At 48.5% G+C, this 25,691-nt stretch overlaps 1 protein-coding gene and 1 long non-coding RNA gene across 2 annotated transcripts in view; both read left to right on the top strand.

Annotated features, from left to right (window-relative positions):
• The first annotated feature begins 502 nt into the window (after nucleotides 1-502).
• Nucleotides 503-9,552, top strand: LOC134013936 (uncharacterized). The gene is made up of 4 exons (XR_009929003.1): nucleotides 503-636; nucleotides 1,317-1,436; nucleotides 1,519-1,803; nucleotides 9,489-9,552. It is a non-coding gene; the product is annotated as an uncharacterized LOC134013936 (long non-coding RNA).
• A 3,203-nt stretch (nucleotides 9,553-12,755) lies between these two features.
• The window catches only part of tcf7 (transcription factor 7), a 31,309-nt gene continuing 18,373 nt past the window's right edge, over nucleotides 12,756-25,691 (top strand). Inside the window, 4 exon segments of the mRNA XM_062453692.1 lie at nucleotides 12,756-13,228; nucleotides 13,363-13,435; nucleotides 14,485-14,529; nucleotides 14,532-14,593. Of these exon segments, the coding sequence (XP_062309676.1) occupies nucleotides 13,046-13,228; nucleotides 13,363-13,435; nucleotides 14,485-14,529; nucleotides 14,532-14,593 (363 nt within the window). The 5' untranslated portion in view covers nucleotides 12,756-13,045.

Genomic DNA, 25,691 nt, shown 5'->3' with positions numbered 1-25,691 from the left:
AATTATTATTTTATATTTCTGTGTGTAGACGTTGTCGTGAAACAAGGTCAAGTAAATTGAGAAATTATATAGCTAGTATATAGATGTATGGCAGTTACTAGATATGGCCACTAGGTGGCACTGTTTAGTCTAGTATGTTGTAATGCTACATTAGCCTTGACGTGGGTTCAAAAGGTCGCAGTTAGGGTTAGTTTACCTTGAATGAATGTGAACTATGAAAAGGTTGCTGCTCTTAAATTCATTCATCTTTGTAAATACCAGTCATCTTTTATTAAATTGTATATCGAATGATAAAATAAATCTACTGTATGCAACAACAACAAAAATGACAATGTAAATTCGTTCTATAAAGTTGTCTCGTCTTTAGGTCGTTTAGGCAGTGTTATTTGAGTGATGTAGGCTAATGTTAAAATGCCGTATCTAACGCTAATAATGTTACTCAACGAACTCAACATTAGTATTGCCTGAAAAGATGTTCACACAGTATTTGTTATAACTAATTTCTTCATTTCCTTTTAATAACATTAAGTTGGAATTCCAACTAAGAGGCCTCGTCTATCATTCTTCTATTAACACCGCAGACAGAGGTCGTGGGCTACCTCAGTCCTTGATGGGGAAATGGATTTCGAAACACCGGTAAGGAGATTTTTCAGGAATCAACATAGCTCTACTAATGTTGAATATTAGTATAACTATTAAGACTTTTTTTCGACTGTAGGCTAACTATGATATTTCCTTTAGTCCTGTAACTTTAATACATGAAACAAAAACGAACGCATGAAACACATTTTACGATTCTCCATGCTTAGCACACCTTCTGTTTTAGCTACACCTTCTATTTAAAAACATTTATTGTATAATTGTAAATATAATGTACATCAATTGTATAATTGGGTTTGAAATGCTATCATCACATTTATTTGAGTTTTCCAAGTGACCAAAATATTTGATGTTATTTCCGGTTTGTTTTTTAAATAGCCTAGGCTACATTTTTTTTAAGATTTAGGGAGGAGGAAAATACGCAAAACCACGGTTTATGTGAAGAGGATGATTATTTATGAATATAGTGTCTGTAGCCTACTGTCAAACACATCCTCTGTACTTTTATTTCGTAATGAACTCCCGCTGCTTGTTATGAATTACAATAGGCCTATTTCCTGAAGTCATTTTTTCTGTCATTATATCACTTTCACTACAATAAACATTTAGTTTACAAGTTCATGTTTGTCGCCCATGAGTCGCCTTCAGAAACAGACAAATTCATTTTTAGCTTATCCTCAAGTAGTAGGCCTATGTGCATGATTTCTTTCATCCAGATCTTCAAAGACAGCCAACTCTCACTTCAAACACCCGCCACCAACTGCCAATCACGTTCTCTTCCCGAAGACGACAAACACAACAGAAATGCTAATCAAGCTGGATCCCGCATCTACAAAGTAAATAAAGAAATGATAAACAGATGCCATAATTTGTAACATATGGATCACTACGGCACTATGTCATCTCTTTTCTAAACAGCGGTTTGAAAGGACGTCCAAAACCCCTCCCATCCATCCGTCCAACCAGGCTTTGCTGCTTTGCTCGTGAGTCAATGACTTCACTCGTCTGAGTCTGGATGGGGACGCTTTTTCCACCCAGCAACGAATAGGAAGTCCACAAAGCGAGCTTCGAGGGTTATGGTCGTATAAATCATAAGTCTACCCCTTGTATCCGTGCAACCCAGCCCATTCAGAGGCCTTCACCTTCCATGAGACTCCTCAGGGCCCACGATGATGCGGTCGTGTGATCAAAGATCTCGTGGACGTGAGTTTTGGTTTTCTATTCTTCTAAATGTAGCTGAATTATTAGCATGGTTTTGGGATATGATGATGGTATAAAACGATGACATAAGACAGGACCAACTTGGACTGGGGTTCAGTCAATAACTCAGAAGTATCAAAGAGTAAAAACTAAACTAAATGGTGACCCCCTCCTAGAATACCACCTTATAAATGAGCATAGCAGAAGCTCGGAAAAGATTGATGTTAGTTCTAAGATACTCTCTCTCTCTTTCTCTCTCTGCCTGTCTCCCTACACCCCCCCCCCCCTCTCTCTCTCTCTCTCTCTCTCTCTCTCTCTCTCTCTCTCTCTCTCTCTTCATTTGTTTGATTGGCTGATACAGGCAAGGTGTGAGAAAATGTCATGACTCGAGTCAGGTTAGCTTTTGAATGTACACGGCCAACTTGTGAGTCACTCCCCCCATCTCCCTCCCCTGCCCCTCCCTCCCTGCCCCCCTCCCTCTCCCCCTCCCTCTCCCTGCCTCTGAGCGTTCGTTGTTGCATGTAGCGTGGGACTCAGATCAGATATGTAAGGAAACGTAGTGGCTGCTTAACAGATCAACAGTTTCTTCTTCTTAACGCAGGAGAGATCTGAACAGACAACCACCCATAGGCTCGTCTAACCACCTGCCACCCCCTGCGTATGTGTGTCAAGAAGCATCACTGCAATCCTATATTGCCCAATACCTCTCTCGGTCACCTGTGGGTGAGATATGTTCACTCCTGGGTTCCAGCGTTGTGAGGGGTTTTGATGATGGATAGTTTACTAAACTCTGACCATCCCTGAGACACAAGCTGCCCAGGATCAGGCAACCCGATGGGGTTTCAAGACTCGCTCACAGCCTGTATGTGTGCTGAACTCTCTCCGAGGTATGCTAAATCAAATACAAAATGGGTTCGAGCTACTACATTTGAGTTTTATTGATCTCGTTTCTAGCACGGAGACACCGTAGCCGCACAAGCACAGAACTGTGTTGTGCTGAAGTGACAAGCAGGCTGGAGGTACGGTCATCCTTGACTGGCCACCCAAACGCCGTTAGAAGGACGCACTTCTGATCCTTGATCTCCTGCTGCGCTGTTGACGCACTGTTTACCTTGTTTTGGACAAAAATCGCCTGAGGAGGAATCAGTAAAACATCAAAGTAAACGATTATATCTGCGATCACCACAACTCCAACAGTGTCTCTCCCCCCCCCCCCCCCCCCCCCGACCACCACTGTTGAGCAAAGACCCCGAACACCCGCCTGCGTCTCTTTCGTACAACGGAACAACTGGGAGACGAAAAAAAGACGTTGTCTACTCGGAGTCTCAACCGGCAGGCGAGGAGGAGTGGGTGGTAACAGGAAGCCCTGAAATGCCAGGCTCGCATGTCTCAACCCTGCAGTCGAAAAACAAAAAACGCACAAATACTCGTACCTGGCCCCGAGCCCACTCCCTCGGCGCCCAGAAACACCTCGCGCAGCCTGCACGAGTCTCTCTTACACAATAGACGCAGCGGTATCTGTGGTGGATTCATCTCCATCTCTGGAGGAAGCAGGTCATTATCTGCAGGATCGTAGTTAATGACTTCACATGCTTGTCTTTCTTTTTTTTTCTTTTTTTTTTAAGATGAGCTTGTTGGATCAAAGAAGGCGAGGTCGGGGATTGTTGTGCTACTCCACTACAATGCCCACAAACCTCCTTGAAAGGACAACATTGTCTTGAACTCCGGAACTGTTTTTATTCACATAGAATGGAACCAGTGATGACAATGATAGCTGTGAGATAAGATGGTGTTGTGGCGGGTCCTCTGTTTGTCCCTCAACCTCAGCCTGGGTTTGTCCTGAGGTTGGTGAATATGTTTCACTACTGTGAGAACAACACCAATGTTCTGTACACACCCTCCAAACCCTAATTACCCCGACAGACAGAAATAGGCCGTCAATCCAAACAAAGTAAACGTCCGTAGAGCAAAAAAATAATGAAGTCGTGTGACTGTCGGTATTTCAGTCAACCCGTGTGTGACACCAAAACCAGTCGTTTCTACGCGGAGGGAAGATAAGGCATCGATGGAAACCGCAGATGCAATGTTTCACAATGTTTCTCCTGTGCGTAAAAGCGTCGCCCGCGGTGACGCGTTAGCTCCCCTCCCCATCAGCCCCCCCCCCCTCAACCCCCCTCTGTGATCCACCTCCTCTCCTCCGCGCGACACAGCCCTTGCTGCCTCGCTCCGTTTCCATGGCGCAATCGCCATCAGCTCAGCTCCACAAGGCCCCTGTGAGAATCCGGAACGTTCCCAAGGTCGATCCACAAGTGTCGGATGATATATTGTGAGAAGAAGGAGTTGCCTCCCAAACCTGGTTCTCACACGGTCTCAGACGAACTCCGGTTAGGGGACGGTCGGGTTAGGGTTGGGCTTTAGTGTTAGGGTTGGGTTAGGCTTTTCTACAGTAGTGATTACAGTAGCAGGAAGACATGTGGAGTGAACCACCCTCCCTGAGAGGGTTTGTTTACTGTGTGAGAGGATTCAACTAACAAACAATCACACGCTTCCAGTGTTGCCGCTGTCTGCAGTCACACGCTCCTCTAATGCCCTATTGTCGTCCTTGTACACATAGGATGAAACGGTATCGTTTCCAGATGCCATGCACAGGCATCAAAATCAAATGCGCCTTATTCTCGATTTCTTCCTTTTTATTCGCCCTGCTCATAAGCGAGGACTCAGTTTAATAGTGAGCTTGGACATCCTTAATCCTCCTCCTCTCGTCGAGACGGAGGGAGGAATAGCGCTCTGCACAGGGCAGGAAATCCAATCTGTGTCAGAGTGAAGGCTTAACCATCAAAGCTTGAGGTTTCGGGACGCCAAAGTTGGTTCAATCTCTGAGTGTTTCCCTCGCCCTTTCAAGGCTTGCCAGACATTTGTTTTGTTTTGAATTAATGTAATCAACCACGCCTTTTCCCTGTGTCACTCACACACACACACAAACACACTATCTCTCTCACACGCACGCACATACACACGCACGTACGCACACACACACACTATCTCACACAAACACAACCATGTACAAACACACACAGGGGTACAGAAGAGCGATGCAAAGTGTCAGTGGAAAGTTTACAAGGGCCTGGCTGTTCTAAATCCCAGCCCAGCGTCTCCACTGTGCTCAGGCTTTGGAGGGAGACGAGGAGATCTCACCCAGACAGTTCCCATGAGCACATCCTAACCCTTGGCTTTGCTGGGACGGAGAACCCATGTTCCCTGCTGGATTGGGATAGAGAACCCATGGGAATGCATGTTCCCTGCTGGATTGGGATAGAGAACCCATGGGAATGCATGTTCCCTGCTGGATTGGGATAGAGAACCCATGGGAATGCATGTTCCCTGCTGGACTGGGAGTTAGAACCCATGTTCCCTGCTGGACTTGGGTAGAGGACCCATGACAACCCATGTTCCCTGCTGGACTGGGAGTTAGAACCCATGTTCCCTGCTGGACTGGGATAGAGAACCCATGAGAACCCATGTTCCCTGCTGGACTGGGATAGAGAACCCATGAGAACCCATGTTCCCTGCTGGACTGGGATAGAGAACCCATGTTCCCTGCTGGACTGGGATAGAGATCCCATGAGAACCCATGTTCCCTGCTGGACTGGGATAGAGAACCCATGAGAACCCATGTTCCCTGCTGGACTGGGAGTTAGAACCTATGTTGTTTTCTGAGTGGGCATGTGATGGTCGCAGGTTCAAATATCCAGCCTGCATATCTGTGTCTCTCATAGACATCGATGTATACTTTTGTTTTCAAAGAAACCAAGATAATGTAAACAAAGATACTATAAATGAAAATCAATTAACAAAAGATGCTATTAAAGCAGAAATAAAGATATTATTAACAAAGAAAAAGAATAAATGAACTATAATACAATACATATCTTTAGTTTAAATACCACAAATACTACATATGTAAATTTAGGAAACAAATACTTTATCGGTTATTTCTACGTGGGAACGACATGGAGCTAATTATTCTTTTTCTCGATAATAGAGTGTTAATGTCAGACCACAAAATGTTGTTATTGTGTTGATGTTCTGGAATGCAGTTATCCCATCCAGTGAAGGGAGAGAGTTATGGGCAAACGAACAAAAGTAGACTTGACGACTGCTCATGTTGGTGATCTCCAGAGACATAACTCTTCTGGCGTCAATGTGTTCTCCCCTGACAGAAGTCATGATAAAAATGATGTGTGAGTATGTCATATATTAGTGTTCCAACTGTAGTATAATGTCTCGTAAATCCTCGAGGTTTACATTTCATACGCTGCGTCCCAGAAGAACCAAATGTGTCTCAGGGAGCGAAGAATTAAACCCAGATGAGACAGGAAAATCATTTTTCCACAAAGTTTTGATACATTGAATCGTGTGACTTCGGATGTAACACACGATGGATATGAAACGTATTTTCGACTAACCCAGGTTGAAGCGTATTTAGGTTGGTTCAGACTTAACCGTTTTAAATGAGCGCATCTCTTCAGTGTGGGTTCGAATAGTGCTTGGTGCCAAGTGGGATCATTCCCTTGTCCTCTAGGGGGCAGTCTGGTACACTTTAGAGCAAGGCTGAGATTGACCCACTGACCATTTCAGCACTGAATGTGTGTGTGTTTGTGTTTAAGCGTGCAAAAATGTGTGTGTGTGTGTACCACTAAACAAGTATTCAAGTCTTTATATCCACTACACCAATTAGTTTCTCTCCTTCTCTCTCTCTCTCTCTCTCTCTCTCTCTCTCTCTCTCTCTCTCTCTCTCTCTCTCTCTCTCTCTCTCTCTCTCTCTCTCTCTCTCTCTCTCTCCATCTCTCTTTCTCTCCCTCTCATTCTCTCTCTCTCCATCTCTCTTTCTCTCCCTCTCATTCTCTCTCTCTCTCTCTCTCTCTCTCTCTCATCTCTCTCTCTCTCTCTCTCTCTCTCTCTCTCTCTCTCTCTCTCTCCTTCTCTCCCTCTCCATCTCTCTTTCTCTCCCTCTCATCTCTCTCTCTCTCTCTCTCTCTCTCTCTCTCTCTCTCTCTCTCTCTCTCTCTCTCTCTCTCTCTCTCTCTCTCTCTCTCTCTCTCCTTCTCTCCCTCTCCATCTCTCTCTCTCTCTCTCTCTCTCTCTCTCCCTCTTCTCCGCTCTCGTCCTCCCCTCAGTTTCTGAGACCTCTGCCAGCTTGTTAAAGAAGTTGTGGTGTTTTCCTTCCCTGGTGTGACACTCCCTACACTTGACCTTGGCAAGGCAGCCCAGAGTCCAAGGACTTTTATAATTCTCCCAAACGCTGTGTTTTAGCCCGATTTTTCTGTGTTTCTAGTAATCTCACCACTGATTCCTTTTCCACCCATTCTTTTGTAAAATACTCTGTTCACGCCAGGATAAGGAGCTGACAACCTCATCCCCACCAAAGGGAAACACTATTAATCTGTCTGGAGACTTTTGTTGTTCTATGAATGGATTCTCCTTCTTTTATCCTTTGTTTTCTCTTAAGGCAAAAGCTTCTTATGTTGTTTTTTTTGTCTCGTTCCTAGACCCTCTTTCTCTCCCTCTCTTTCTGTTTCTCTCTCTTTCTGACCTCCCTCGCTCTCTCTCTCTCTCTCTCATTCTCTCTCACTCAAAAACCCGCGACACACGCATCTCACCGTGCATGTGTGCGAATGCGTGGCTGTGCGTGAGGATTGCACCCTCCCCCCCCAACACACACCCTCACACATATACACACACACACTCCAAACCCCTAAACAATGATCCATCACGAGTATCCACATCCTTGGTGGAGCCACATCAGTCCCCGGGTCCGCGGAAAAACTGATCCGAGACCCGAGCTGCTAACTGTGGTCTGTGAAGCTCACAGCGCGACCGCATGCCACTTGAAAGCGACCGCTGTGGACCCGCACGGTTAATAGCTTAGCTGGGAGACTGGCTGGAGGCTTGGACCCCCTCGGATCTTTTTCTAGATATGTGGGACGCACGCCGACTGGTTTGTTTTAGTCCCTGTTTGTGTTAGGCGGTTGGCTTTCTGGAAAGGAGTAAGGGATGGTGTCGAGGGAGATAGAGAGGGAGAGGGAGAGGGAGAGGGAGAGGGAGAGGGAGGGACAGGCTGAGTAAGAGAGAAGCATGTCTGCTGTCGTATCCATTCTGTGTATCTGTTTTGCTGTGATCTCCACTGCGGAGAGAGCAGACTGTTCTAACCTCCTTGGCCTCCGTGGAAGGACTCTCCTTTCAAGTAGATCTACAGCATGTGACCGAACAGACCTTTACCTGCGAGGGCAGAGTGGGAAGAGGATAGGAAGGAGAGAGAGGGGAGAGGGAGGAGAGAGAGGGGAGAGGGAGGACCCCTCCCTCTCCCCTCTCTCTCCTTCCTATCCTGGGAGGGAGGAGAGGGGGGAAATGAGTGTGTGTGTGTGTGTGTGTGTAAGGGGTGAGGAGGAGGAGGAGGAGGAGGAGAAGGGAGGAGTGAGCAAGGGGCCTTGAGCTGACCGCCGCCGTGGTCATGAAATCGGCCGGTGCCCCACGGCGGTTACCATGCCAACCCCGGGAGATCTGGCCACACAGGCAGTGGAGACCCTCTGAGTCTGGCTCGGCACCCATGTGACTTTGAAGATTAAACAGCTCTCCAATTATGCTCATCTTGAGTCAATGACACCTTGTTAAACTAATATGTGGAGAGTTTATTAACATACTGAGACAAGCACTGAGTGGTGCTTGGGTGTACTTCATGTCAGTCTGAGAGCCTAGGATTGGTGTTTGGGTTGAGTCCATATCAGTATGACAACGTGGGAGTGGGTTAGAACAAGGGAGCTAACCACTGCAGAAACATCTAGTCAATCGCACTCCATTTCTATATATCTATAATTCTATTGTGTTCCATTCTATTATATCCAGCTCTACAGCAGTGTATTTTTTATTATTTGTATTCTTCTTCACCTTTGTTCTGTTCAACTCTAAACCATTTGAGAGTATTAGGAAACCTCCTAGGTTGCCGTACTTTGGTACACGGTTCCACGGTGAACCCTGTGGTTCTGTCTAACCCGCACCGGGTCGGGGATCTGGAGAACCACAGCTAGATCCCAGTTATGATCTCAGCCCTCATCTGTCCGTTACCACGGGGACACGCGTTCAGATAGGAGCTTATCTCCTCCCAGATGTGTGTTTATGAAACAGGCTTCTGGTTAGGTGAAGCGACGCTGCTCCCCAGCCCCCTTGCCATGACTGAATTCTCGTTCCTCTTGATGTGCTGAAACATTTGCAGAGTGCGTTTTTTGGAGGGGTTGCAGGGGGCGGGGGGTGTGTGTGTGTGGGGGGGGGGGGGGCGGGGGTGTGTGTGGGGGGGGGGGGGTTTGTGGGGGTTCTTTCCACTGAAACAACCTGCTGCCCTGTGACACGTCTCTGTCTAAACGCTTCTTGTTTCTTGAAACGGCAGCCGGGCCACATTGTAACTCAGGGGCAGAAAAAGAGAGATGACACTTTGTCTCTGTTCTCCTGTGAACGTGCGTGTGTTCTGTGCTCTCTCTTAGCTTTTGGGTGTGTGTGTGTGTGAGACGGGGAGAGAGAGAGAGAGGGAGAAAGAGAGGGAGAGAGAGAGTAGCAAGGAGTGAATAGCTTGGCTCCACATCAAAGGGCCCTGCAAGTCTCTGCATTAACGAGATCTTTTGTTTCCTGCCTCCCAGATCACAACAGGTCTCTGTCGAGACCCCAGACCCAAGCCCAGGCCCAGACCCCAGAACCCAGGCCCAGACCCCAGACCCCAGACCCCAGGCCCAAGACCCCAGGCCCCAGACCCAAGACCCAAGACCCCAGGCCCCAGGCCCAGACCAAGGATGTGCATTGTCCTCATGTGGTAATATGTGCTGCGGTGTTTCGGTGTAGTATGCGTGGTGGGTGGATATGACCTCATCCTATATAGAATCCCCCTTCAAAGCATCTGTCAATGACCCATTACACATTTATTCATTCAAAACCTTTCAAAGAACACACACGTTTAGCTTCAGAAGAAGTCCTCGCAAACAGCTAGCCGCTCTGCTCCGCTAAAACTGTTTTATCCTGCATCAGATAATGTACGACACTCTGTGTAATTCAATTGGACTCAACGTGATCATAATTTGACAATCGACATGCAGTTGAGCATACAAAGGATATCCTTTCATGCCCGTCGACAATGATATGACACCCACCGGTGGTCCCTAAACTTAGCGTAGGGCTTAATTCAGACGACAAATAGCCGTAGTCACTTTCACTTATAGGCTCTTGGTCTGAGAGATCGCTTGATACGGGGGTTCTGCCGGCCAGCGTTTCTCAGGAAAAACCTACATGAAATTAGACTGTCGAAAAGATTTGTTAAGGTTCGGTATTGAGAGTTTGGAAAGTTAGTTGGATGCTTGGAAGAATATGTTTCTGGTTGGAGGAGGGGAACTACCAATAAAAAACACACAAGTGGTTCCATTTACAGCTCTCTTCGATGTGGTTCTACCCCAAAGAAAGGATATGATTTAATTAGTTTGCTGCTTTAATGGGCCTGAAGTTTATTTAGAAAGCAGAGTATGTAATCTTAGTTAGTTGATGTTGCAAATGCTTAAGAAATGGAAATAGGAATGGTTTTGACATAAGCTTTTGCTTGAACTTATTAAAGGAGTTTCGTGTGCTGAAGTCCGAGAACAGTTAGGTTTGAAATTCTTATTTTTGCTTTGTTTTTGGAACCTAACATATCACTCTTTAATGTTGTTTTGACGGTACATGTGTGTATGTCAATCGAAGCTGAACATTTGGCACTGTGAATAAAATGTTTGATTCCATATATTTGAGAAGCTTGAAAGATCAAAAACTCCTATTAAGTCTTAAATGCACATAGCATGCAATGACTAGTGTAATGAAGGATAAGCGTTATAACAACAGTCCTCCAGGCAGAATTAAGTGTTGCTGCTTTGATCAGTGTATTTTAATGTTTATCTGTTTAATAACAACATTCTGATATGTTGGAATTTGAATTAATAAGTAGTTTTTACTCCCAGAAACTAAAAATAAAAATAGAAACTTCTAACAAGATTTGTCAGACACAACATATTTGTATTAGACTTGAAAACCTTAACATGTTCAAAATGTTGAGACTTGGTGTTCAGCCTCTGGGTGTTGAACTCCTGCTTGCAGGAATTACACTAATAGTATATATTTTTCTCTCAACATGAATAGCTTCTGGTTGGCAACCAGTGATCTTCTGCTGTCTATTGTCTGCCCTTATATGGTCTTTCCTGACCCTGGGGGCAAAACAGAGAGTATAATTTACTAAGATATGACGTAATCTCTGCCATCACCATAAGAGATAAGGAGAGAGGATGTGGAGGATGACTGACTGCCTCGCTGACTGGCTGGCTGGTTGGCATACTGGCTGGTTGACTGACTGACTGGTTTGCTGGCTGGCTGACTGGCTGCATGAGTTATGCACACAACGCTGATCCGACAGATAAAGCCTGACATAGAGCCCTCAACAAATGTTTCAGTTCACTAAACACACACAAACACACTCATATATATTTAAACATGTATATAAATATACACTATAGTCTTAGGCACTTAGTCTTTTTAACATTATTTGCTAACGCTATCTTTTGTTGTTGTCTTCTGTATTTGTGAGGCATAAAAAAACATTTTAGTTTGTCTTTTTCTATCATCATTTCTTCAAGCTATTTTAATCGTGCCCAAGACTTTTGCACAGTTCTATATGTGTATATGCACAGTCAGTATGCATGTATATAAATATACAGTCTGAAGCTTGAGAATCCAGCCCAGAGAAGTGTTGAGACTACAGGAAGGAGGTGGGAACAGGAGAAAACTGCTTCTGAGGAGGGAAAGAGAGAAACAAAAACAGCTGTCTATATTTAATCAAGGCGAATAAACAAGGAGTTTAAACAACTCATTTATAATTTAGATTTGCATACATTAAACTGCTCATTTTAATCTTTTTATTAATATGCATGGCGATATTGTATAAATATGCAGTTTTATGCAAATACTGGGCACATTTTCTCTTGGTATTTAATTCTATTTCCCAGCTGTGTGTGATAATTTTCATTCAAGGCAACAGATTAAGTCAAATATTAAGCCACAGCATGGAAGTGTATAAATATTTCTCAATTAAAACTCTGAAGACCAGATGAGATACTGTATCAGCATTAAAAATGCAGCAGCATGTTAGGGACAGAAATACGAAAGTAAGTTTACTTGTTTGACAAGAATCGACAATCTTAGTTTACAGCTTTGAACTCAAATCTTTTTTCATTTTTTTTTCTTGCATGTGTTTTTACAGCTATCAAATTGTGTCACTACGGTCTACAATTTGAGCAGTTTTTTTTTTGTGTGTGTGTAGATTGCTGCAAAATCTGTATGCTATAGACTAGTCAAGGCATTCCAGACTTCATTAATTGATGAGCCTGGTTGATTTCTAATATTTTACAGTGAATTTTCTTACATTTGACTGTCTGGAAGGCTGTGTCTGGCATGCACAATATGTGTAGACTGTGTGTGTGTGTGTGTGTGTGTGTGTGTGTGTGTGTGTGTGAGAGAGAGAGAGAGAGAGAGAGAGAGAGAGAGAGAGAGAGAGAGAGAGAGAGAGAGAGAGAGAGAGAGAGAGAGAGAGAGAGAGAGAGAGAGAGAGAGAGAGAGAGAGAGAGAGAGAATATAAAAGTAATTTGCTAACCTTTCAAAAATTATTAGCTTGTTCTCACTTTGTATTCATGGTTTTTTGATATACTATCGACAATAAACTTTCAGATTCTATACGATTGCAGTCAGTTGAACAAAAACAAGACAATAGAATGAAATAAAACAATTCAAACTTTTAAATCCCAGACTAAGTGTTAAACGTCATGAATAATGCCAACACGCTCGGAGCTGTTGTCTCTTTAAGAGAAACAGAACCTTCGGCTCAAACAATCGTACAACCCCCAACAAGTCATTGAATCTGTCAATCACGGCTTGGCGGCTCTTTGATGTCGGGAGTCCTCGCCTTGTCTTCAGCTCAAATGCGCTATTTGTTACTGCCTGGCTGCATTACGTTCAACTTGCAGAGCCGTAGCTACTATAGCGTTGACCAACTTCACTTTTGTTGTGAACCTTGTCCGTTTTTTTTTTGAGTGTACCAAACTAGGACAGATTGATAGGACGTTTCCTGAATACCCCAAAGGAGCGACGCGACGCTTGTTACTGGTTTTTTGTTTTGTTTTTCAAAGCAGTTATGCCTCAGCTTAGTAGCGGCGGCGGAGACGATCTAGGAGCGAACGATGAAATGATATCTTTCAAGGATGAAGGCGAACAAGATGAGAAAATACAAGAAAACGCTTTCACAGAAAGAGACTTGGCTGACCTTAAATCGTCTCTGGTGAATGAATCGGAAATTAATCAAAGTCCGAACGCAGCGGTAGGTAGCTTACAAAAAAAGTGGTTTCCTTCCTTCCATAAGGCTAGAGGACTCGAGCAAAGATTCTGAAACTTTTGTTGGTAATATACATTAACGCATGTTTACGTGTTTCCATGCCCGTTTACTGTTTGCAGGCGGTCAGAAGGGGACAGCAGCAAAACGAACAGAGAGGTTATCCCGAGAAACACCGGGAGCATCACGACTGTGGTAAGCACGAGCTCCTCCGGTTCTTAAGTCCTTTGATCGCGCCGCTTGAATGGCGCCTCCTTATAGTCGGGATTTGTCGGGGCTTTTCCAAATAGTTAAAATGCTCAACCCTTAGAAGTTTATATCCACTAAAACGTCGTTTTGATTTTAGGCAATAGCACAGATTTGTTAGGCTATTTGTTATGTTATCAGAAAACCAAAACTGTTCCAAAGTGTTCAAAAAGTGTCAAAACAAAATAATGGTTACTCTTATTTTAAAAATGGGTCACATTTGACAAACGTCATAATGGCCGTATTAAGGGACCGTAGGAAGCGGACCCAACAAGCAATGTAGGTGTTTATCACCCCGGTGTATCACGTTGTCGGTGTTTCTGTCCGTTATCAACACCTGGGTAATTAGGGACTGACTGAAGTGGATAAACACCGAGCGGAGATAGCTGTGAAACTTTCATAAATTTTCCCACTGAGTCATAACTTTGCTGCACTTCTTATTTAAAATGTTTCTATAAACTGGTCATTAAGAGCCTGTCCGGGAATCAAAACGTTTTAACAAACCTTTTGGATGATAAAAAAAAAAGAATTCAAAATTTGACAATGGTAGAAAATACCCTTTTGCTAACAAAAAACATTCTAATACATGGAAATAACTGAACGTGTATCCTAAGTGTCATATCTATATTTAGTAGTATAAAAAACCTGATCAAAGTATAACTGTGTGTGTGTTAAAAATAAGTGTGTGTGTGTTTATAATTAAGGAATAACTTTCCGTGCATGTGTGCTGTGCGTGCTTACATACATACAAAATAAATATCTGTGTGCGGATGTGTTCTCGTAATTTAATTTCACTTTGTTTGTGAATATGTGTGTGTTGTGTGTGTGTGTGTGAATGTGTGTGACTGTATCACTGCGTGTTTGTGGTACTTTTTAATGTATCTCACTTTGTGGATGAATGAATGTGTGTATCCGCGTATCTCACTGTTTGTGTGTGTGTGTGTGGACGTATGTATGTGGTGGTTTAAACGTATCTCACTGTGCATGTGTGTGCTCAGTGTTGAAGCAGCCGGATGGAGGGATGTATAAAACGACAGCAGCCTACCAGGATACCCGTTCCTCATGCTCCCTGACCCCTACCTACCCAACGGCTCCGGCTCGCCTTCGGTGAGTCCTTTTCCTCCCCTCTCTTGTCCTCCTCTCCTCTCCTCTCCTCCTCCTCCTCCTCACTCTCCTACCCCTTCCTCCTCTCCTCTCTTTTCCTCTCCTCCCCTCCCCTCTCTTCTCCTCCTCTCCTCTCCTCCTTCTCACCCCTCCTCCTCACTCTCCTCTCCTCACTCTCCTCTCTCCTCGTCACCCTCCTCCTCCTCTCCTCACTCTCCTCACCCTCCTCTCCTCACTCTCCTCACCCTCCTCTCCTCCTCACTCTCCTCCTCTCCTCTCCTCACCCTCCTCCTCTCTTCTCTCTCCTTCTCTCACTCTCTTCTCCTCCTCTCCTCACCCTCCTCCTCACTCTCCTCTCCTCCTCCTCACTCCTCCTCTCCTCACTCTCCTCCTCCTCCTATCCTCCTCTCTTCTCCTCTCCTCCTCACTCTCCTCACTCCTCCTCCTCTTCTCCTCTCCTCCTCCTCACTCTCCTCTCCTCCTCCTCCTCACCAGTGCTGTGTAACCAGAGCGTGCATCGTGTCCACATGTGCTGCATACACATTCAGAGCAGCCGCCCCTAGGTCGCTCAAACGTGTGAAGCGCTCGGGTGCGTTCAGGACACCCAACCTGTCGCTCCGCTGTCGCTCACACGTCGTGTTCCCCCTCGCTACACCCTGAAACTTCCCCCGGGTCTCTCGGGCAGAGACGGTAGCTGGCGGAAGGACACGTTGACCTTCTCCGTGGATGTTTGACGACAAGGCAGAGACGGGGAGAGGATGGGTAAGAGGAGCGGGAAGCGTGCTTATCTGCCTGATCTGCAGACTTTCTCGTAGAAGAGCGATGTCTCGTGGGGTCAACGTGACAAAGGTTTCTTGGCTGGCTCTTGCTGTCTGTAGCTATCAGTTGGTGGGTTAGTCGACACACAGTGTGTGTGTGTAGACCAACAATGTTGTGTGTGTTTTTGCGACCAGCACTGTTGTGACTGGGTGGTTCTCCTGCTTTTGAGGTCCAGAGCTAGAACGTTTTGGTGCTGTGGTCTTCGGTCCTGGTCATCAGGGCCCTGTGTCCTGTATGTGTCACAGTGCATGGTTCCCTGCTCCGACACGCACGATTAGAAACGGATGGTCGCTATGAAGCTCTGCAGAAGAACACACAGGACAGTGGGCCCTGAGGACCAGGGCTGAAGACTACTGTGTTTAGGGTGCATGTTCTGCTTCTACTGTGCTAAACAGTCCAACTTGATTATCTGAATATGACGTGTGACTTATTTTGGGCTCGTTTTTTTCTCGCTAAGCTGTCTTATGACATACAACATCTTACTTCACGAGCACTAGAAACCTTTAAATCCCTGGGTTTGTTTTTTTCCCCCGCTATCGCTCCCACCCTGACCCTCTCCTTGCCCCTTCCCTCCCGCCTCCATGTTCCTCAACCCATCTCTCCTCTACCCTCCACTCTCCTCTCCTCCACTCCTCTTTTCTCCTATCCTCTCCCCCCCCCTCCTCCTCCTCCTCCTCCCCTCTCCTCCTCCTCTCCTCCTCCTCCCCCCCTCCTCCTCCTCCCCCCCCCCCCCTCCTCCTCTCCTCCCCCGGCCCCGGAGGTGTCCACCTCGGAGATTCTCCCCGATTCCATTTTGTTTGACGGAGAGAAAGAAGTCTTTCTCTCCCCCCCCCCCCCCCCCCCCGCTCCTCCCCCCCCCCGCTCTGTGTGTTCTCTCCTCTCACACACAATGCTCACCTTGTGTGTGTGTGTGTCTCCTTGTAATTACCCCGTCAGCCGCGAGGCCGCCGCCCCCCTCACCTGCCGGGCCGCGCGACACTTGAAAGGCGGGATGGGCGAGCGCAGCTTGGAAACTCGGCTGTAAATCACAGGGTTGGGACAAGAAGAAAATGCTGTTGTTTCCCCCCCCCCCCTCCTTCCTCCTCTTCAGTGTTTCTGGAGGGGGGGGGACGACGCGACGATTCCCTGTCCTCACATCTCCCTCTTACCTCCTGGTTGCGTAACAGGGTGTGTGTGTGTGTGGAGTGGGGGGGGTTATGTGCCGCTAGCTCTTTTCATCGGCGAGTTCATGTGTGCAGCTCCTGACTTTGTTCCCTCACGTCGCTCGTAAATCCTCATTTTACTTCTGTTTCTTCACTTTTCTTTCGTCAGCGTTGTGTGTGTGTGAGAGAGCTTCCTCTCCTTGTGGGGGTGGGGGAGGGGGGGGGGGGCGTGGCGCGTGTTTTGAGGGGCAGTCGGATGCTGAGGTGATAAGCGCTCAGCTCCTCAGTGAAGAGAGCATCTCCGTGTCCCTGGTGGACTTGGGGGCCTGCTGAAACAGATATCGGCCTCCGCTGGCCGTCCCCCGTCCCGGGACGGCTGAAAGCTGACAAGTTCACATGCGGAAAAACCTTCGGAAAGATGAGCTCCCGGAAATCTATTCTCCGACAGATTAAGTCATCGAAAACAATGTTGACAATCGTGTTTGGCCGCGTGCGTCCTGTAAGCTGGGTTGTAATCCCAGTATTACTGCGTGTGACACTCTTACGCCGACACCGTCTCCAAAGACGGAGATTTAAGTCCCCTGGTGGGGTGATGCTTTCGTTCTCTGTTTTGTGGACAAAGCTTTGTGGTGTGTGTGTCCTGTGTGTGTGTGTGCAGTGGGTTACCAGGGCGACAGTGTTTGAGTTTAGAGATGAGCTGAAGAGAACCTCCTAAGAAGTCCGTCCCGGATACTGACTCCTCCTCCTCCTCATCCTGCTCTTTTCTCGTTGTCCTCTGTGAGCCTGGCTCTCTCACCCAAAGCATGTTCCCGCTTCTCTCTCTCTCTCTCCTCTCTCTCTCTCTCTCTCTCTCTCTCTCTCTCTCTCTCTCTCTCTCTCTCTCTCTCTCTCTCTCTCTCTCTCCTCCCCTGTCCTCCTTCTCTCCTCTCCATCTCTCCTCTCCCCTTCCCTCGCTCCTCTCCTCCTCTCTCCCCTCTCTTCCTTCTCCTCCCCCTCCTCTCCTTTCCTCTCCCCTTCTCTTCCTTCTCCCCTCTCTTCCTCCTCTCCTCCCTCTCTCGCCTCTCTTCCTTCTCCCCTCTCCTCCCCTCTCCCCTCCACCTCCACCCCCCCCCCCCCCGAGCCTCTCCTAGATCTGTGGATGAGTGTGTCAGATCCATGCCCTCCACCGTGAGTCAGTGTCGACGGGGGGTCCCCGGGGTGAACAATGACTGCATCGCCACTCTGTAATCCCTCCTTGCAGACACTCTGAGGGGGCGTGCGCGCAAGGACACGCGCGTGCGTGCGTGATCTGCTGCGGCTGAATTAAACAGAGAGCGAGTGTGAGGGCCGGGGTCAGAAACATTACAACACAGGAGGTGAGGCTTGTACGCAGTTGATTTACCAGGGGCCGCCGGGGGCAAGGGCCAAGACCAACACAACAACAACAAGCGGGGCGCGCGCAGCCACGGAGCGCGCTCAGTAGCAGCCTCAGGTGAGAGTTAGCAACAGGAAATGACAGTGCGGCAGAAGATTTCAAATTGTAATGGCGATAAAGTAGGCCCGGTCGCCCCGGCTTTGAAGTGGCTGCCCGTAAAGGTGCCTGAAGAGAAACCTGGCTGTTTCTAAGTGGCGGAAACGTTCCAGAATATATTTTTCTAAACTGTTGAATCCCCCCCTGAGGTGTTTATAACTGTAATTATTCAGACAGTTGAGATTCTATTCCGGAGAAGAGAGAGAGAGAGGAGAGAGGAGAGGAGAGAGGTAGAGTAAAACACAGGTGTTAGAGGAGGATGTGTGTGTTGGTTTGATTGATATTTTGCCCCATCATCACACACACACAGACTCACTCACTAAACACATGTACACACACACACACACACACCACTTATCAAACCATACTCTGTGTTTCCTCCCCCTAGTTGCATCCATGAAAGAGTTGCCTGAAATATGGCAGCTGCTTGTGTTTTACAGTCCAGCCCCAGATCACCGTCTCTCTGACTGACGACTTTTATCACTCCACTGTTTTTACAAGTCTGGGAGAGAGATGGAGGGAGGGAGAGAAATAAACAGAGAGAGAGCGTGCCAGAGATGGAGAGCGTGCCAGAGATGGAGAGAAAGAGATGTTCTTCTCTGGGCACCTGATGTTTGTCATGTCTTTACGGGTGGGGCAGTAGCGAGTGTGTGTGTGTGTGTGTGTGTGTGTGTGTGTGTGTGTGTATTGAGAGCGATTGTTACACCCAGGTGATTCATGTCTTAGCAGAGCTAACCAAACATCAGCTTCAAGTTTACAGATGGGGTTACACTGGCTGGCCTTCCCTCTCCCCTCCTCCCCTCTCCCCTCTCCCCTCCCTCCCCCCCCTCCCTCCCTCCCCCCCTCCCTCCCTCTCCCCCTCCCTCCCTCCCTCTCCCCCTCCCTCCCTCTCCCCCTTCTGTGCCCAGCTGTATTGCTTCCCAGGCTACTGTTAATCAACTACAGGGAGACCCTCACACACACCAACACACACACCTACAAACACACACACGTACACGAAGACTATTCCAAGCTTGCCTGTATACAAATCAGTTTAAAAATAACCCCTCAATCAGAGGTCAGTGGAGCGGAGCATTCAGAGGCCTGGAGGGGCTGGGGGGGGGGGTCCACCTGATGTTTGGGAACACAATGTTGTCACGGTATCTGTCTGGGTTCAGCATCGCACGACACTTTCACACACATCTCTCCATCTTCTGAGATGAATCATGGGCTGAGACAGGAATACACACACACACACACACACAGTATGCATACACACACATACAGTATACATATGCATACACACACACACAGCCTGTACTTTTTTCATAACAGGGATGAAAATTCCCCTGACTTGTGTAAGCGTGACTTGTGAGATTCTTGATGTCAGAGGGTGGTATTGCTTTGATGTTTGGGGTTATAATGATATGGGTTAGGTGTGTTTGTGATAGACAGAAAGAGATGGAAAGAGGTGAGAGAGGGAGGGAGGGAAGGAGGGAGGGGGGAGAGGGAGGGAGGGAAGGAAGGAGGGGAGAGAGTTGACGGTGCTGCAGAAAACAGGCCTGGAGATGATGATGAGGATGACAATGATGAAGATCTAACACTGAAGCAGCTGTTTGCTTGCTTGAGGTGTTAAGTTGGCTCTCTGACCAGGCCATTTGGTGTGTGTGTGTGTGTGTGTGTGTGTGTGTGTGTGTGTGTGTGTGTGTGTGTGTGTGTGTGTGTGTGTGTGTGGTGTGTGTGTGTGTGTGTGTGTGGTGTGTGTGTGTGTGTGTGTGTGTGTGTGTGTGTGTGTGTGTGTGTGTTTGTGAGAGAGTGAGATGAGGCCATGTGTAGGGGGGCAGGGTAGACAGCATGTGAGGTTTGTGTGAGGTGTGATTTCAGGTAGGTCTCCATTGTGTAGCCGTGAGGGTGTCAGCAGTTCCCATAGACGTGTCACTACTGGTTGTGATGTCACTGCCTGTGGGAGGGGGGGGGGTGATTGACTCGCACTACGATCTTAGTTAATTGTCCACCACGACAGTAGCAAGCTACAACATCAGCTGTTTCTCCCTCTTGCTCTCAATTCGACAAACTGGCTTCTAGAAGGTTCTCCACGGTGACTTGCGTTCTAGAAGGTTCTCCCTGGTGACAAACTTCTAGAAGCTCGACAGACTGGGTTCTAGAAGTTTCTCCATGGCAACGTGGGTTCTGGAAGGTTCTCCGTGATGACAGACTTGGCTGGTAGCCGTGTCTGAGGAAGAGGGACACAGACCATGTGCGCCATCTTTCATCTCACCCCCGAGACCCGTGTGTTCTCTCCCACTGCTGTTTGTTTGTGTGTAACTGTGTTGCTCTGTGTGCCGTAACTGCATGTGTGTGTGATTGTTTGTTTGTGTGTGTGTGATGGTCCGTCCGTGTGTGTGTGTGTGACCAGGGAGGAACCTCCATCATGTTAGTGCAAGCCTGCCAGGGTGGAATGCTCCAGAATGTTGAGCCCTGACCTTTGTTTTCGTCGTTGTCATAATAACTGTCATTTTAGCTCAGAGCCGAGCACTGCATGACGCATGTCACACTGGCTCATCTGTCTGTCTGCCTGCCTGTCTACCAGCCAGTCTGTCTGCCTGCCTGCCCGCCTGTCTACCAGCCAGTCTGTCTGCCTGCCTGCCTGTCTACCAGCCAGTCTGTCTGTCTGCCTGCCTGCTTGCCTGTCTACCAGCCAGTCTGTCTGTATGCCTGTCTACCAGCCAGTCTGTCTGTCTGCCTGCCTGTCTACCAGCCAGTCTGTGTGCCTGCCTGTCTGCCTGTTTTGATCAGAACCATGCTGAATGTTAGTGCTGGTAGGGTTTGATGATTACATACTTGAAACGATTTGAAACTACTAGAGGTGTTTGGTAACTCAACTGTCAACAGAGTTCAACTCTGTAGGTTCTTTGGCTTCATTGGATTGTATGTGTGTAGTATATGGGTATATGGGTCTGTATGTGTGAGGGTGTGTGTGTGTGTTTGGCTATACGGGTATGTGTGTGTGTGTGCGCGTGTGCGTGCGTGTGTAGGCTGGAAGTAGATGGGTATCAGATGGGGCAACATCAGGCTGCAGTGGTCACAGCCATATGTGTGTGTGGGGAGGAGGGCGGGGGGGAGACCCAAGGCATTGTGGGTAGGGCAGGGAGGGGAGGAGGCAGGGAAGGAAGGAGGCAATGGGGAGGTAGGGAAGCAGGGAAGGAAGCAGGGAAGGAGGGTAGCAGGAAGGTATTATTAAGGAGGGTATTATTGTCAGAAAAGGGCTATAATTATTCAGTGAATGAATTGTTTTTGATTTCCTAGGTAAGACGATTATCACTGTCTGTGTGTTCTGTAGAGCCCGAGAAAGTGTGTGTGTGTGTCTGTGTGTGTCTGTGTGTGTGTGTGTGTGTCATCTGTAATCTCTGGTCTTTAGATAATGATGGATTTCCTCTCATAGACTCCAGAGGGTTTCCTCAGAGAGAAGCTGGTGAGGAGAGGGAGAGAGAGAGAGAGTAAGAGACAGAAAGAGAGAGGAGGGAGAGAGTGAAAGAGAGAGAGAGCGGAGATAGAGAGAGAGAGATAGGGAGAGAATGAAAGAGAGAGGGAGAAGAGAGAGATAACAATGCTGTACCTGCTGTTCATAAAGATGCAACTCTTACTCACTTACCCTCTCTCTCACACACACACACACACATGTAATATCTCTCTCTCACACACACACACACACACACACACATGTAATATCTCTCACACACACACTCCCAGGGCTGCTTGCTCTCCTTCTAATGTTATGGAATGTGGTTCTCCCTGTGGTTTCCCCTCTGTGAACGAGTGGAGCCAACTGGAACCATGGCAGCGCTATATTTAGGCCTCCGATATGGGATGGAGAGCAGCAGGCCTCGCCGTAGATATCAAACGGAGAGCGAGCAGAGAGGGAGAAGAGAGAGAGAGAGAGCGAGGGAGAAGGAGGAGAGGAGAGAGGGCGGAAAAAAAGGTCTGGCTTCAGAAAATAGCATCCCGTTTTTTAATGGTGGACATGGAAGTTATTACTGGACTCCAGCTGTGGGCCTCTGCATGTTCAGGCGCTGGAGGGAAGAGGAGAGGGCTGGGGGGGAGGAGAGGGCTGGGGGGGAGGAGAGGGCTGGGGGGGGTGGGAGAGGGTTAGGGAGGAGAGGGCTGGGGGGGGAGGAGAGGGAGAGGGCTGGGGGGGAGGAGAGGGCTGGGGGGGGAGGAGAGGGCTGGGGGGGAGGAGAGGAGAGCGCTGGGGGGGAGAGGAGAGGGCTGGGGGGGGAGGGGAGAGGAGAGGGTTAGGGAGGAGAGGAGCGGGATGGGCAGGAGAGGCCGGCCTGGTTCTGGTCCTGGTTCTCGTTTTGTGTGATGCCTTCACGCTCGATCAATATCTCTAAATGTTGTTGACGTCGATCTGTTGATTAGTTAACCCTTGTGCTGCCTTCGGGTCACAGTGGTTCACAACGACCCATCATTGTGCTGCGACAACTTTACCCAATACAAAACAAACAAAAAGCATTTTCTTTTAACCGTCGCGCTGTGGGGGGTGTGAGACAGCCCGACAGTTTGAAAGAAAATGCTTCACTTTATTTTTGTATGAGGTAAAGTTGTCGCAACACGACGGTGGGGTCACAATGACTGAAGGGTCACGACGACCCGAAGGTAACACAAGGGTGAACGGTCAACGGTCGACGTTATGCTATGTGACGATGAGTGTGCTAGTGCATGACTGTCTGTAGACGTAAATGTGTGTGGGTGTGCGTTGTGGGTGTGTGTGTGTGGAGTCAGTCGTTGTGGTGTCTGGTTCTCTTGACAGGCATCCTGTGCTAACAGATATCAAGGCCAAGACTCGAGAGATTGCCGGTGATCTAGGGTGTGTGTGGTTACAAAGCAGGCCTGCATGTACGTGTTTGTGTGTGTGTGTGTGTGTGTGTGAGTGTGTGGGGGGTATGTGCACAGCTGAGCGTAGGCTTAATGACATGCAGCGGAGAGTAAAGGTGGAGACGAAGACAGGAAGCAAGAAAGCATGAAAGGTAAGGTTCTCTCTCTCTCTGTGTTCCTCTGTGTTCCTCTCTCTCTCTCTTTCTCATCTTATCTGATTTGTCTAGAGTCGAGGTTGGTCGGATGGGGGGAGAGAGGGGTTAGGGTAGAGGATAAGGAGGAGAGGTTAGGGGAGGAGGATAAGGAGAGGCGGAGGAGATGGTGGGGCGAGACATTGAGAGAGGGAGGGGTCGAAAAACTGACTTTTTAAGGGGGGTGAGATTACGTGAAAGTGCAAGAGAAGAGAGGGGGAGAGGGGGGGAGAGGAGAGGGAGGGAGGAAGGGAAGGGAGCCGTAAACAAAGAGAAGGTGGTAACCGCGTATGCACCTGGTATCTAACCACGAACGACTTCACACACAGATCCACCTTTACATGTTCGCTGCCACACACACGCACGCACACTTCAACCCCTTGGTTTATTGTCCCTAATAAATCGAGTAGATGATCTTTATCAATGTTAACCGACAGGCATGCGGGACGACGTCTTTTCTGCTGTTCCGTTGGGTCCTCCCTTCAGCTCCTCTGGTGCGACACATCATCACAAGGAGCCAGACAGGGCTGTGGTCCCACTCTCCTGGGGATTTGGATTCCCAGAATCCTCTCTGAAACGGCATGTTTTTTTCTCAAGAGCAGGCTCCCATTTACCAGCCCTGAATCCATCCATCTCTCTACCCAATCCCTCCATCCATCCAATCCTTCCATCTTTTTCTCCATCCATCATCTCTTCACCCCATCCCTTCATCCAGTCATGTCTCCACCATCGCTAGCTCCATCCATCCACTCACCCATCCCAGTCCTGATAGATTCTCCTGATTGACTGGCCCCGTCCTCAGAGTCCTGCCTCTGAGAAGACCTCCTTGGAGACAGTGTAACAGGATGTCAGGGAGAGGCTGGTTTGAGCAGAGGGGCTGGACCATCACCATGGTTGTTGTTGAGGTTCGGTTAGCCACGAGGATGAGAGAACTCAACACACACAACACACAACTCAAGCACACACCCACACACATGCATGTACACAAAGAGTCTCTCAAACTTACATACAGCCCTTTAATGGCAGTTGGAGAAGGACTCCATTGAGGTCACAGAGAAGTGGATTCCAGGTATTCGAGTGGAGGTGTGTATGTGTGTGTGTGTGTGTGTGTGTGGTGTGTGCGTGAGAAAGAGAGGTTGAATCTCCTGTGGTTTACCATGGAATGTAGAGCCCATGTCTATGTCACCTGAACAAACCCTGCTCCTCGCCATGGCGACGCTCGCACAGCACTACGGAAACTCAAGAAACGGCTTCACCCTGTTCTACTCTGATGTACTCTACCCTGTTGTACTCTACTGTACTCCACACTGTTCTGTTCTACTGTATTGTATTCTACTGGACTATACTTCAGGAGGTTGGGGCTGGAGGCTGGGGGTGGAGGCTGAGGGTGGAGGCTGGGGCTGGAGGTTGGGGCTGGGGGTGGAGGCTGAGGGTGGAGGCTGGGGCTGGAGGCTGGGGCTGGAGGCTGGGGGTGGAGGCTGAGGGTGGAGGCTGGGGGGTGGAGGCTGGGGTGGAGGCTGGGGCTGGAGGTTGGGGCTGGAGGCTGAGGGTGGAGGCTGAGGGTGGAGGCTGGGGCTGGAGGCTGAGGGTGGAGGCTGGGGCTGGAGGGTGGAGGCTGGGGGTGGAGGCTGAGGGTGGAGGCTGGGGCTGGAGGCTGGGGCTGGAGGCTGAGGGTGGAGGCTGGGGCTGGAGGTTGGGGCTGGAGGTTGGGGCTGGAGGTTGGGGCTGGAGGTTGGGGCTGGAGGCTGGGGGTGGAGGCTGGGGCTGGAGGTTGGGGCTGGAGGTTGGGGCTGGGGCTGGGGGTGGAGGCTGAGGGTGGAGGCTGGGGCGGGAGGCGGAGGGAGAGAAAGGAGAGAGCGGCAGGATGAAATGAGATGGAGAAAGAGGGATATCTGCCCATCTGTGGAGTACCACACTGTGGCCGTTACCAGGAACGAGGGAGGGAGGGATGGAGGGAGGGATGTAGCGAGGGAGGGAGGAAGGGATGGAGGCTGCTCCCTGGTTAGTGACTTGGCTCCGTGGAGACGAGCGACGGACAGAAGGAGGCAGGGAATAATTATGGGATGCATCGGGAGCAGAACTGAGGCTCTGCTTGGGGAGAGGGGGGGGGGGGAGAGGGAAGGAGAGTGAGGTGGTATTCACATATGCAACCACATATTTACAATTACAAATCATCACCAAACAATTTAGCTAGCCACGGGATAAATAAAGGCCATTGTTTCACTGAGTTTGGGTGGGAAGGATGGATGGCGAGAGGAGGAACGGATGGATGGGGGGGGGGTGGGGGTTGGATGGAGAACATATGAGACTGAATGAGCATCTGTGCTAAGAGATACAAACAAGAGAAAAATATGGAGTAGAGAAAGAAAGACGGTATTGTTTGTACAGATGACCATTTTCTTAGTCCCCCTTTTCTCTTCCAGACAACCTCCCCAGAAGCCCAAGGGACAGTTAGGCTCTCTGATGCAGCTCCGCAGGGGAACCCTGTGGGCCTGGGTGTGCAGCTCTGCGGTGGGGGCCCCTGGGCCTGGGTGTGCAGCTCTGCGGTAGGGCCCCCTGGGCCTGGGTGTGCAGGCTCTGCGGTG

Source organism: Osmerus eperlanus, chromosome 27 (assembly GCF_963692335.1).
Source record: "Osmerus eperlanus chromosome 27, fOsmEpe2.1, whole genome shotgun sequence".
NCBI classification, from domain to species: domain Eukaryota; kingdom Metazoa; phylum Chordata; class Actinopteri; order Osmeriformes; family Osmeridae; genus Osmerus; species Osmerus eperlanus.
The sequence above is the reverse complement of the archived record's forward strand: the minus strand, read 5'-3'. Positions and strand labels throughout refer to the sequence as shown.